The sequence below is a fragment of the Anomaloglossus baeobatrachus genome, chromosome 3 (assembly GCF_048569485.1).
Source record: "Anomaloglossus baeobatrachus isolate aAnoBae1 chromosome 3, aAnoBae1.hap1, whole genome shotgun sequence".
Lineage (NCBI taxonomy): Eukaryota > Metazoa > Chordata > Amphibia > Anura > Aromobatidae > Anomaloglossus > Anomaloglossus baeobatrachus.
Window position 1 is genome coordinate 522,946,158 of NC_134355.1, and position 14,359 is coordinate 522,960,516.

The 14,359-nt window shown below is 45.7% G+C and overlaps 1 protein-coding gene across 1 annotated transcript in view; it reads right to left on the minus strand.

Moving 5' to 3' along the window:
- Positions 1 to 11,718, minus strand: part of PFN2 (profilin 2) — a 62,609-nt gene extending 50,891 nt beyond the window's left edge. Inside the window, exon 1 of the mRNA XM_075340764.1 lies at positions 11,296 to 11,718. Within this exon, the coding sequence (XP_075196879.1) occupies positions 11,296 to 11,427 (132 nt within the window). The 5' untranslated portion in view covers positions 11,428 to 11,718. The remainder of the gene's footprint in view (positions 1 to 11,295) is intronic.
- Between the last annotated feature and the right edge of the window lie 2,641 nt (positions 11,719 to 14,359).

Here is a 14,359-nt window from a genome sequence, read left to right on the forward strand (position 1 = left end):
TGCCTTAACTCTCTTGGGTGTGGAGTTCACTGTAGCTTCACAGGAGCCACTGGATCCTCTTCCATCCTCCATGACAACATCACAGAGCTGGTGGATGTTAGAGACCTTGCGCTCCTACATCTTCCATTTAAGGATGCCCCAGATGCTCAATAGGGTTTAGGTCTGGAGACATGCTTGGCCAGACCAGAACCTTTACCCTCAGTTTCTTGACCAATGCAGTGGTCATCTTGGAGGTGTTTGAGGTGATTATGTTAGAATACTGCTCAGTTGCCAAAGGGAAAGATCATGCTTAGCTTCAGTATGTCACAGTACATGTTGACATTCATGGTTCCCTCAATGATCTATAGCTCCCCACAGTTGGCAACACGTATGCAGCCCCAACCCATGACACTCCCACCACCATGCTTGACTGTAGGTCCCTATAACCTCTGCAGCACTCATACCTCTATTTTGAAAAACAAAACCTCTGGATAAGACACTGAGCACATGCACTCAGCTTCTTTAGTCGACCATTACGAGGCCCGATATGAGTGGATCCTGTCTTAAACCTCTGTATGGTTTTGGCCACCGAGCTGCAGCTCAGTTTCAGGGTGTTGGCCTAGGCTATGAGACGAATGCCATCTTTATGTAGAGAAACAAATGTTTTTTTTCCAGATCCTCAGATTATTCTTTGCCATGAGGTGCTATGTTGATCTTACGTTGACAAGTATGAAAGGGTGTGTGAGCGATAACACCAAGTTTAACACCTGCTCCCCATTCACACCAGAAACCTTGTAACACTAATTAGTCACATGACAATGAGAAGCAAAATGGCTAATTTAGCCATTTTCTCTTAGGGGTGTACTCACTTTTGTGGCTAGTGATTATACATTATTGGCTGGGTGAGTTAAGGGGGCACATTAAATTTACACTGACTACATGGTATTATAGTGTCCTATCTTCAGTGTCGTCCTATGAAAAGATAAGCAGTTTAGAAACAGGTGAGGGGTGTACTCCCTTTTGAGATATACTGTACATACATAGGGGAGGAAGATTAACATCACTGGACACAGATCTGATAGGCTAGCTACATGAATACATAGAAGGCCCTCTGTACTGTCATATCACTTTATACTGGAATCCACAAACCATGATGGATCCGATCCAGTCCAGCTTATAAATGCAGCAATTTGGTTCATCCATGACGTTCACCATTTTATTGGGAAAACCGGAGAAAGATTTTTCACCAAATAAGGGGGAATCTGAATCAAATCCGCAATGCAGATGTGAACAGGGCCGAGCCATCCAGACCCTTAAATCACAGCTTATGAGAAGAGTGTGATCGCTCACTACAAGGGTGCGGCACAGACTGTTTACATAGGTCCTCCGTTATGTAACACCTTCACATAAAGGAGCCTAAGTATCATTTCTAAGTGGCCTTTAATAAAGAAATTACATCTTGGCCAACCCCTATAAAGCGGACCCCTTCTAATGCACAGCAGTCTTCAGGTTTCAGCCGCTAAACTTGCAGGGTACTGTTGATGCCACTGCGATGGGCATCTTCAGGATTCCATGCATACTTCATTGCTACCAACTCCCAATATACCAGTATTAAACATCAGAGCTAAAAGGTGAAACACAAGAAACAATCCTGATTGCCACTATATTCGAACTATCGGTGGGAATCCTTAAGCTGGGCCCAAAACCACCAAGATCTTACTTGTTTCAAGTCACCTTTAGTTCATTTTAGAAGGAAATGCCCTAACGAGGACATCAACAGAATCAGATCGGAGGGGACCAACACCTTGGAAACCAGCTGTCTGCAGCTTTGTGGCCTGCGGAGCATACACTGTGCGGAGTTGGTGCTGAGGTACTGCAGATAACTCCCTACTGGGAGCTGAATCCTGCGGTCACGGAGAACGGCCTCTACACAATACAGGGCTGAGCTGTTCCGGCTCTGTACACTGCACATCCTTCAAGTGCAGGGGCTCAAACACCTGATCGGTGGGCTTGTCAGATTATAGGGTGTCCAATACCCAAGTACAGAACAACTCTAAGAAACACATTGTGATGGATACCGAATGGATCTTTTAAATGGATGCCATTTTAATCTGTGCTTGAGGGATTCCCCTGTTAAGCAACTTCTAAGTCACTTGTCACCCATAGGTTATAATGGAATTACTTTACATGAAACGCAAACATATCCATTACATGCTAACCAATGGCATCCATCAGACATACAAGGTAAGGGTTTTAACCCGGACTCACTAGTATGGAAGGATTGCCATCTTCTGAGCCATTTATGGGGGCTCAGTGGTTAGCACTGCAGTCTTGCAGCGCTGGGGTCCTGGTTTCCAATCCCATCAAGGACAACATCTGCAAGGAGTTTGTATGATGTGTTTGCATGGGTTTCCTACAGTGTCCGCCCACACTCCAAAGACATACATATAGGGACTCTAGATGAGCCCCAATGGGGACAGTGTTACTGATGTATGTAAAGCGCTGTGGAATTAAGGGCGCATAATATTATATTTATATAATTGTAAATATTGTAATGCTATCCAAGTATCTTGAATCTGTGGACCGCTTTCTTGGTAGAAGCAATTCTTAATATCCAGTAAAACCCAATGTATGTATATTTATTTAGTTTATATGGAGATCTGAGTCATTATTAACATCTTCACTGTTATTTCGGCCTAAATATGAACATTAACAAACAGTAGGCTTAATCTGGTGATTTCAGGGCGACTACACAACCATTTATTGTCTGCAAGATAACCGGCCGACATCAGTTCAGCCTATTTCAGGAAATAATGATTGGGCATATGGTCAGCATGCCTGATCCTTCACTATAGGCCTCACTCACACTGGCGAATAATACGGAGGAGGGAAACGCGAGAATTTCACGTTGCACTCTCACCAATGTTAATCAAGGCAGAGCAGATCTGAAGTAATTTTTTTGTATCATTCCGAGTTGGCATGAGAAGAGAAGAAAAAAAAAAAAAAAAAACAAACAAAACGCAGCATGCTACGTTGCGCAGTGCATTTCGGCTCATGCGCACCCATACAAGTCTATGGGAGCATGTGACACATCAGACTGCACTAGATCTTCGTCGATATACAGACAGGTAATTGAGGAACTAATCTTTCCATCTCCTCACATGCGAGAGAATCGGACGCAGTGAATGACACTGTCACCCGTGCAGCAGTGTCATTCTTATATAGCATCCAATGATATACGCTAATGTGAGCACTCCCTTAAAAAGGGAGATGAGCACCTCCACAGGGGCATGGTACCAGTTCCTCTACTTCTTCCCAGTTTGTGTATGGCCGAGGAGAGGTGCACAATAGGAATAGCTGAAGGAGAGTTCAGCCGACAGCAACCAACAGTGTATAGTCAGTGTAAATGGTCACCGGAATTTCAACAAACTCCGCAGAAATAGTTCACTGAAATATGAAGCTGCTACCCATCCCCATCTGTCCTTAACTCATCCTTCACTCAAAAAATAAATTAAAATCCATCTCCCTCAAGACAAAGAACAGGGCAGGTCAAATTATTGTAGTGCGCCTGCGCGGGACCTCAATGCCGGCCTGTGTGGATGACACAGGACGCATCATGCACCCAGGCTTCAGAAGGAGGACAAAGATGGCCGAAAGAGGAGGTGCTGGACCCGAAGAACGGAGACACCCATCCGACGAGTCTGCACCGCAACGCCCCTTAGGTGAGTATTATAAAGTGATTTTTACGTTCTATACAGCGGCCTGGGCTTTTTATAGGTAGTATTCCAGAATACTGCCTATAAAGAGCTCACTGATGGTGGCTGCAGCTTATAGGCCCCAAATCTGGTGACAGGTTCACTTTAACCCACATATTCCCTTATATGTTGAAGGACGCAAAACCAGGGACTTCATTGTTACTCTATAAATATCTCCCCTGAGGAGTTGCACCTTAATCAGTGGACGAAACGCGTCAAGTTACATAATAGGGACTGAGCACTATATCACACACACACACAGTTTTAGATGGTAAGTTTCCTTTTTAATACATAGATATTGATCAAAAGTAGCTTCTATAGTGCCAACCACTCATACAGAGACAGTTGCTAGTGGTAACCATAGATGATAGATGCCTAAGCTACTACAATGTGCTGCACATGACTATCAGCAGAAATGTCAGTTCTAAATTTAGAGAATTTGCTAATATTATACCTATTAAGTATTGGAGTTGGATCTTGGAGATTGGAATATCTATTTAAAAGGAATCTGTCACCAGGTTTCTGCCACTTAATCTGAGAGCATCATAATGTAGAGACAGAGATCCTGATTCCAGCAATGGCACTTACTGGGCTGCTTAGTGTAGTTTTTATTATAAGAAAATAAAAACTCATTTTAATCAGCAGTAGATTATCATTACAGGACTACTTGGCCTGCTGCCTGGTAGTCGTGCAAATTCATGAGCTCTGTATAACTGCAGCAGAGGAAACATTGATTCCATTAAAATGACAGCAAACAGCTTGGTAAACAATTCCCTTTAAGGCTATGTTTACACATTGCAGAAAATCTTCAGTTGCAGATTTAGCTACAAAATCGGCACCAAATTCACCTGTGGATTTCACTCTGCTTCATTTACTAAGGATTGAAAACAGCATTGAAAATGTGGACAAGGCCGGAGTTCCACTTGCGTATGACTCGTGCGAGTCTCGCATCGGTATCACCCGGCACGGCAGCCTACTCACCGGACACGAGCACCTCAGCTGCATGGAAATACATGCAGCCGACTCCTGACAGGAGAGTGCGTGGCCGTGCCGGGTGATACTGATGCGAGACTCGCACGAGTCATACACAAGTGCAACGCCAGCCTAATAATGAGAATGATGCAGATCTGAATCCCGCACCATTCTTTCATCTACAGTGCCTACAAGTAGTATTCAACGCCCTGCAGATTTAGCAGGTTTACACATTCGGAATTAACTTGGCATTGTGACATTTGGACTGTAGATCAGCCTGGAAGTGTGAAATGCACTGCAGCAAAAAAGAATGTTATTTCTTTTTTTTTTTTTTTTTAAATTGTGAAAAGTTTATTCAGAGGGTCATTTATTATTCAACCCCTCAAACCACCAGAATTCTGTTTGGTTCCCCTAAAGTATTAAGAAGTATTTCAGGCACAAAGAACAATGAGCTTCACATGTTTGGATTAATTATCTCTTTTTCCAGCCTTTTCTGACTAATTAAGACCCTCCCCAAACTTGTGAACAGCACTCATACTTTGTCAACATGGGAAAGACAAAGGAGCATTCCAAGGCCATCAGAGACAAGATCGTGGAGGGTCACAAGGCTGGCAAGGGGTACAAAACCCTTTCCAAGGAGTTGGGCCTACCTGTCTCCACTGTTGGGAGCATCATCTGGAAGTGGAAGGCTTATGGAACTACTGTTAGCCTTCCACGGCCTGGACAGCCTTTGACAGTTTCCACCCGTGCCGAGGCCAGGCTTGTCCGAAGAGTCAAGGCTAACCCAAGGACAACAAGGAAGGAGCTCCGGGAAGATCTCATGGCAGTGGGGACATTTGTTTCAGTCAATACCATAAGTAACGTACTCCACCGCAATGGTCTCCGTTCCAGACGAGCCCGTAAGGTACCTTTACTTTCAAAGAGTCATGTCAAGGCTCGTCTACAGTTTGCTCATGATCACTTGGAGGACTCGGAGACAGACTAGTTCAAGGTTCTCTGGTCTGATGAGACCAAGATCGAGATCTTTGGTGCCAACCACACACGTGAAGTTTGGAGACTGGATGGCACTGCATACGACCCCAAGAATACCATCCCTACAGTCAAGCATGGTGGTGGCAGCATCATGCTGTGGGGCTGTTTCTCAGCCAAGGGGCCTGGCCATCTGGTCCGCATCCATGGGAAGATGGATAGCACGGCCTACCTGGAGATTTTGGCCGAGAACCTCTGCTCCTCCATCAAGGATCTTAAGATGGGTCGTCATTTCATCTTCCAACAAGACGACGACCAAAAGCACACAGCCAAGAAAACCAAGGCCTGGTTCAAGAGGGAAAAAATCAAGGTGTTGCAGTGGCCTAGTCAGTCTCCTGACCTTAACCCAATTGAAAACTTGTGGAAGGAGCTCAAGATTAAAGTCCACATGAGACACCCAAAGAACCTAGATAACTTGGAGAAGATCTGCATGGAGGAGTGGGCCAAGATAACTCCAGAGACCTGTGCCGGCCTGATCAGGTCTTATAAAAGACGATTATTAGCTGTAATTGCAAAATACTAAACCTAGGGGTTGAATAATAATTGACCCACACTTTTATGTTGAAAATTTATTAAAATTTAACTGAGCAACATAACTTGTTGGTTTGTAAGATTTATGCATCTGTTAATAAATCCTGCTCTTGTTTGAAGTTTGCAGGCTCTAACTTATTTGCATCTTATCAAACCTGCTAAATCTGCAGGGGGTTGAATACTACTTGTAGGCACTGTATGTGCAGATTTTTCCACCACACATTACTGGGAATTTTTTAAAAACCCATTTACATGCACTGTACTGTAAATTGCTAAGGATTTACAATACGTAATCTGCGACGTGTGAACTTTGTGTACCAACCACCCAGCAGCGCCTGCGAGAGAGTGTGACAGAGGGAGAAAGACTCACAAATGCAAGTCAATGAAATAAAAACAAAGTCGGATGAGGGGCCATTTTCTCTTAATGAAGTCAATACTACAGAAATGGAGATTCACCATTCCAAGATATCAGCCCCCTCTGTGCAAGTCTACAGGGTCAGCACACTGTCCGAGCTGCAGGCGAGTGACATTACAATTACCGTGCAGAGGTGGAGGGGACCTAAAGGCACGAAAGGAATGAGGAAGAATTTTACACAGGTATTAGCCAGAAAACTTGCAACAAATCCTCTTAAAAGGGGTATTCCAATCTTCATAGATTGACATTACAAGATCGTGGTTGTATTTCCAAGCAATTCATTGCTTACTTAATGGCTTTAAAAAGGTTAAAACCTCTCTTTATAGCTTCTTCCATATTGGACTGACCACCACTGCCAGAAAGCACATGTGCAGCACTTACAATCTTTATTTACTAAGCTTGGATGCACACTATTCTGAAGATGGCTTAGATTGCAGAAGCACACTGTTCTCTCCAAAGCCTGGCCAGCTTCAGCACAGTGCTTACAAGCTATACAGCAGGCCAGGCAGTGGTGGTCGGTCACCTAGGCAACAAGCTGTAAATAAAAAGAAAAAAAAAAGGTGTTAATATAAATAACTCAATGGCTGCAAATTTTACTAACTGTAATATTGAAGTGTTTGCTTTTACCAGCAGTATCCAAAAATACCCATCTATGGAGGATGATACTATCCCTTTAACAGAAGCTCCAACCCATACGGTTAGCACAGGCCAAGGTTGGGGTTTTTTTTCCCAGACAAGAAAATAAGGTCCATTTTTTTTTTTTTTTTTTAAGTGTGCTAGATGTCATTTTGGCCATCAGTTTGCAATCCATTTTTCTTTTGTGCAATAAATGGGCAATATGAAAATCAAAAACATACAAGTCTCCATAATCGGACTGCAGAAAAACCAAACAGAAGTGAACATGGCCGTTAGGTTGTAATAGGGACGTATCCTATCCGTGAACAAGAATAGAACGTGCTCCCGACTTGTGAATGATTACTGCCTGGATCCCCCCTTATAATGGGACAAACCCCTGATGGGGCCACAGACTGCAATGACAAAAATGGAACTAAAAACATAAATGTTTCTCTGAAAGTATTCAGAAAGTTCATGTGAACTTTATTCATGTCACAGCAGTCTATGGCCTCATCGGGGTCATTATTAATCCTGTTATTAGGGGGGGGGGGGTCCAGGCAGAAAGTGATCAGGGTCTTGGAAACCTGCGGCGGGGGGTGTAATTTTATAAACTACCTATAACTCCACAGGTACGGCCAAGTGTTCATTTTGTTTTCTTGACATCCTCTTTGGACATTTTTTTAGATATGCGACACCAGCACAGCCACTGAGAGAGACACACACACACACACACACACACACACACAATTCTGTCAGAGAATACTCAGTTTCTTCCTGAAAATGATAGCAAAGAATTTGTGATTGCAATTATCATCATCTTCATTTATTTTGCTTGCAATGAAAAACACAAAAGAGAATGAAACAAAAATCAAATCATTGATCATTTCACACAAAACTCCAAAATGGGCCGGACAAAAGTATTGGCACTCTTAGCCTCATACTTGGTTGCACAACCTTTAGCCAAAATAACTACGAACAACCGCTTCCGGTAACCATCAATGAGTTTCTTACAACGCTGTGCTGGAATTTTAGACCATTCTTCTTTGGTGTTCTATGGGATTCAGGTCTAGATTAATTGCTGGCCACTTTAGTAGTCTCCAGTGCTTTCTCTCAAACCATTTTCTAGTGCTTTTTGAAGTTGTGTTTTCAGTCATTGTCCTGCTGGAAGACGCATGACCTCTGAGGAAGACCCAGCTTTCTCATACTGGGCCCTACATTATGCTGCAAAATTTGTTGGTTGTCTTCAGACTTCATAATGCCATGCACACAGTCAAGCAGTCCAGTGCCAGAGGCAGCAAAGCAACCCCAAAACATCAGGGAACCTCCGCCATGTTTGACTGTAGGGACAGTGTTCTTTTCTTTGAATGCCTCTTTTTTTTCATGTAAACTATGTTGATGGCTTTTCCCAAAAAGCTCTACTTTTGTAGGCTCTCAAGTAAGTGTTGGCAAACGCTAGCCTGGCTTTTTTACGTCTCGGGGTAAGGCTATGTGCGCATGTTGCGTAATTACATGCAGTTACACTGCGCTTTGTAGCGCAGCGTAACTGCATGCGTCCTGCGTCCCCTGCATAATCTATGGAGGCCGTGCGCATGTGGCGTTTTAGAGCGCAGCGCTTCGGCTGCTGCCCGAAGCGCGTGTTTAAGTAGTGACATGTCACTTCTCCCGTGCGCTTTGCCAGCAGCCCCTGCTCTGTCTATGGCAGGAGCTGCAGGCAGAGTGCACGTTCTCTGCTGGCACCATGCGCTTCAGAACGGAGCTTTTCAGCTGCGCTCTGAAGCGCACCTTTTAGGTGCGGTGCAGAGCGCATACGTGCGCACATAGCCTTAGAAGTGGGGTCTTCCTGGGTACTGTTGTACCCTCGGACTGCAGGGCAGCTTGAACATGTTTGGATGTTAGTCGAGGTTCTTTATCAACCATCCGCACAATCTTGTGTTGAAATCTCTCGTCAATTTTTCTTTTCCTTCCACATCTAGGGAGGTTAGCCACAGTGCCATGGGCTTTAAACTTCTTGATGACTCTGCGCACCGTAGACACAGGAACTTTCAGGTCTTTGGAGATGGACTTGTAGCCTTGAGATTGCTTATGCTTCCTCACAATTTTGATTCTCAAGTCCTCAGACAGTTCTTTGGTCTTTTCTTTTCTCCATGCTCAATGTGGTACACACAAGGACACAGGACAGAGGTTGAGTCAACTTTTATCCGTGTCAACTGGCTGCAAGTGTGATTTACTTATTGCCAACACCTGTTAGGTGCCACAGGTAAGTTACAGGTGCTGTTAATTACACAAATTAGAGAAGCATCACATGATTTTTCAAACAGTGCCAATACTTTTGTCCACCCCCTTTATGTTTGGTGTGGAATTATATCCAATTTGGCTTTATGACAATTTTTTTAATATTTTTTCATTGAAGACAAATTAAATGAAGATAATAATACCAAAGAATTTGTGATTGCAATCATTTTCAGGAATAAACTGAGTATTATCTGACAGAATTGCAGGGGTGCCAATACTTTTGGCCAGCACTATAATAAATAGAGCAATATTTCCTAGTTCTTGGAGAGAATAGCTAGAGCAATAGTGATAAATACAGTACTTGAATCAGCAGTCTGCCCCATATCTCCAATACTAGTACTAGGGGGATTTTCCCAGTGGGTGAGCTGGGTGCAGCCCTGGCCACAGCTGGGCATTGTACAGGGGGCACAAGAGCAACTAATGCATCATGAATAGTGAAAATGCACTCTACAAGGTCTCCATACAAAACAGATCACACCACACAACCACAGGCCACAGCGGATGCGGCAGATCACTATGGCTAAGTTCACATGTCCAGTAAACATCCGCTAGAACAGATCAATTGGCAAAAAAGTTGTCCAAATACAACTTTTGAAAATATTGATTTGTGCAAGATCCTTTTTTTTTTTTTTTAAAAAAACATGGGAGTCTATGGAATCCATTAACTGATTGCTATTTAGCCATCTGGTTTCTGTCATTTGTAAAGGATCCGCTTTTGTTTACTGATCAGTTTCAAATGGAAGATAAATAGCAATTCATTATCGGATCGTGCAAAAATCACTATATTCAAAACCGACCAAAAAGTTGTGTTTGTGCAAAAGATCTGTTGTCACAGTTGTCACGAACGATTACTGGACATGTGAACTCAGCCTTCCCGCTCAGTACTAGCCGTGAGATCACGAGCCGCACAGCGGGACGCGTCAGATCAGTCACCGCACGGCGGTCTCCGCCAGGTCACTGGCTACACGGTGGTCTTCGCCAGGTCAGTCGCCGCACAGTGGGCTACACAGCGGGCTGCGTCAGGTCAGTCACCTGATGGCAGACTACACGGCGTTCTCCGTCACTGCACGGTAGGTTACGCCCGGTCCCCGCTCCGCACACCAGGGGGATCCGGTCCCCGCTCCGCACACCAGGGGGATCCGGTCCCCGCTCCGCACACCAGGGGGATCCGGTCCCCGCTCCGCACACCAGGGGGATCCGGTCCCCGCTCCGCACACCAGGGGGATCCGGTCCCCGCTCCGCACACCAGGGGGATCCGGTCCCCGCTCCGCACACCAGGGGGATCCGGTCCCCGCTCCGCACACCAGGGGGGGATCCGGTCCCCGCTCCGCACACCAGGGGGATCCGGTCCCCGCAGGGGCAGCAACATTCAGCACCATCTGTGTGGAGAGAGCCGGGATCAGCGCCGCACGGGCCCCTGTGCAGGGAAATAATCGATGGTCGCACGCCATCTTGCAGAAGAACATGGTGCCAGCAGCGGCGGGGGCGGGATTCTCGAAAGCCGATTACGTCAAATACGTAAATCTGATGATGACAGTGACTTAGGACTACGCAAAAGACCCCAGTGAGCAAAATCTGCGCCCGGCCGCGGGCAGAGGCGCTGCGGTCACCCCGGTGCTAATGGCCGCCGCAGCAGGACGGCTCCGCTATGTGCCCGCAGCAGGTGCGTCGGTCACCATCACCGCCCGCACATTACCGAGCTCTTACCGTTAGTGTCTGGAAGAAGCCTCCGGGGGTTGTTGCCCAGACGTATTTGGCGTCCACGTACCCGACAATGGCGGCCTCCTGGCAGCTGCCATCGGCCATCAACATGTCCACGTAATCCTGCCAGCCGGACATCTTCAGTGGGGAGGGGGGGACACCGACAGGGGCGACCGAAAGGTACCGGTGTTAGTGAGAGCGGGGAGCCCGGGGCGGGGATGAGGGTAGCCGGTATCGGGGATGAAGCGGCTCCGTCACGGCCGGAAATAATCTGAGCTCCGACAGCCGGGAGAAGCCGAGGAAATAGGACAGCGCCCGGGTGTAGCCCCCCTCCCCCTAATGCCGCTACAGATCCCTCCGCCAGCAGCAGCGGAAGGACATTGGCACACCTCCACGGCAGGCGACCAGTTTACTACACAGTGACCGGTACCAGGAATCACTGCACCGGACAGGCCCGGACACAGCAGCTCCCGGACCCTGGCCGAGTACCCGGGGCTCGATACCACACAGCTCCTCCGCCTCACACTCCTCACTGCACGGGAAGACGGCGGCACTGTACATGTACCTAGTTCCCGTTATAAAGTAGTCCCAGATACAGTGCACTGGACGGAAAGTCAGGAGTCACTGCACATGTGCTGAGCTGCCATAAAAAGGAGCTCCAGGGAATGATGTTATCACACACAGCATCTCTGTACTGGGGAATCACTGCACAGGGACCAACAAAGGATCCAGGGGATTATAGAATCAGTGATCACTGCACAGGGACCAACAAAGGATCCAGGGGATTATAGAACCAGTGATCACTGCACAGGGACCAACAAAGGATCCAGGGGATTATAGAATCAGTGATTTCTGCACAGGGACCACCAAAGGATCCAAAGGATTATAGAACCAGTGATCACTGCACAGGGACCAACAAAGGATCCAGGGGATTATTATAGAACCAGTGATCACTGCACAGGGACCAACAAAAGATCCAGTGGATTATTATAGAACCAGTGATCATTGCACAGGGACCAACAAAGGATTCAGGGGATTATTATAGAACCAGTGATCACTGCACAGGGACCAACAAAGGATCCAGGGAATTATTATAGAACCAGTGATCACTGCACAGGGACCAACAAAGGATCCAGAAGATTATTATAGAATCAGTGATCACTGCACAGGGACCAACAAAGGATCCAGGGGATTATTATAGAACCAGTGATCACTGCACAGGGACCAACAAAGGATCCAGGGGATTATAAAATCAGTGATCACTGCACAGGGACCAACAAAGGATCCAGGGGATTATTATATAATTAATGATCACTGCACAGGGACCAACAAAGGATCCAGGGGAATATTATAGAACGAGTGGTCACTGCACAGGGACCAACAAAGGATCCAGGGGATTATAGAATCAGTGATCACTGCACAGGGACCAACAAAGGATCCAGGGGATTATTATAGAATCAGTGATCACTGCACAGGGGCCAACAAAGGATCCAGAAGATTATTATAGAATCAGTGATCACTGTACAGGGACCAACAAAGGATCCAGGGGATTATTATAGAACCAGTGATCACTACACAGGGACCAACAAAGGAGCCAGGGGATTAATATTGAATCAGTGATCACTGCACAGGGACCAACAAAGGATCCAGGGGATTATTATAGAACCAGTGATCACTGCACAGAGACCAACAAAATATCCAGAGGATTATTATAGGACCAGTGATCACTGCACAGGGACCAACAAAGGATAAAAGGGATTATTATAGAACCAGTGATCACTGCACAGGGACCAACAAAAGATCCAGTGGATTATTATAGAACCAGTGATCATTGCACAGGGACCAACAAAGGATTCAGGGGATTATTATAGAACCAGTGATCACTGCACAGGGACCAACAAAGGATCCAGGGGATTATAGAATCAGTGATCACTGCACAGGGACCAACAAAGGATCCAGAGGATTATTATAGAATTAGTGATCACTGCACAGGGACCAACAAAGTATCCAGGGGAATATTATAGAACGAGTGATCACTGCACAGGGACCAACAAAGGATCCAGGGGATTATAGAATCAGTGATCACTGCACAGAGACCAACAAAGGATCCAGGGGATTATTATAGAATCAGTGATCACTGCACAGGGGCCAACAAAGGATCCAGAAGATTATTATAGAATCAGTGATCACTGCACAGGGACCAACAAAGGATCCAGAAGATCATTATAGAATCAGTAATCACTGCACAGGGACCAACAAAGGATCCAGGGGATTATTATAGAATCAGTGATCACTGCACATGGACCAACAAAGGATCCAGGGGATTATTATAGAATAAGTGATCACTGCACAGGGACCAACAAAGGATCCAGGGGATTATTATAGAATAAGTGATCACTGCACAGAGACCAACAAAGGATCCAGGGTATTATAGAATCAATGATCACTGCACAGGGACCAACAAAGGTGGCAGGGGATTATTACAGAACCAGTGATCACTACACAGGGACCAACAAAGGATCCAGGGGAATATTATAGAACCAGTGATCACTACACAGGGACCAACAAAGGATCCAGGGGATTATAGAATCAGTGATCACTGCACAGGGACAAACAAAGGATCCAGGGGATTATTATATAATTAATGATCACTGCACAGGGACCAACAAAGGATCCAGAGGATTATTATAGAATTAGTGATCACTGCACAGGGACCAACAAAGGATCCAGGGGAATATTATAGAACGAGTGATCACTGCACAGGGACCAACAAAGGAACCAGGGGATTATTATAGAATAAGTGATCACTGCACAGGGACCAACAAAGGATCCAGGGTATTATAGAATCAGTGATCACTGCACAGGGACCAACAAAGGTGCCAGGGGATTATTACAGAACCAGTGATCACTACACAGGGACCAACAAAGGATCCAGGGGATTATTATAGAACCAGTGATCACTACACAGGGACCAAGAACGGATCCAGGGGATTATAGAATCAGTGATCACTGCACAGGGACCAACAAAAGTGCCAGGGGATTATTATAGAACCAGTGATCACTACACAGG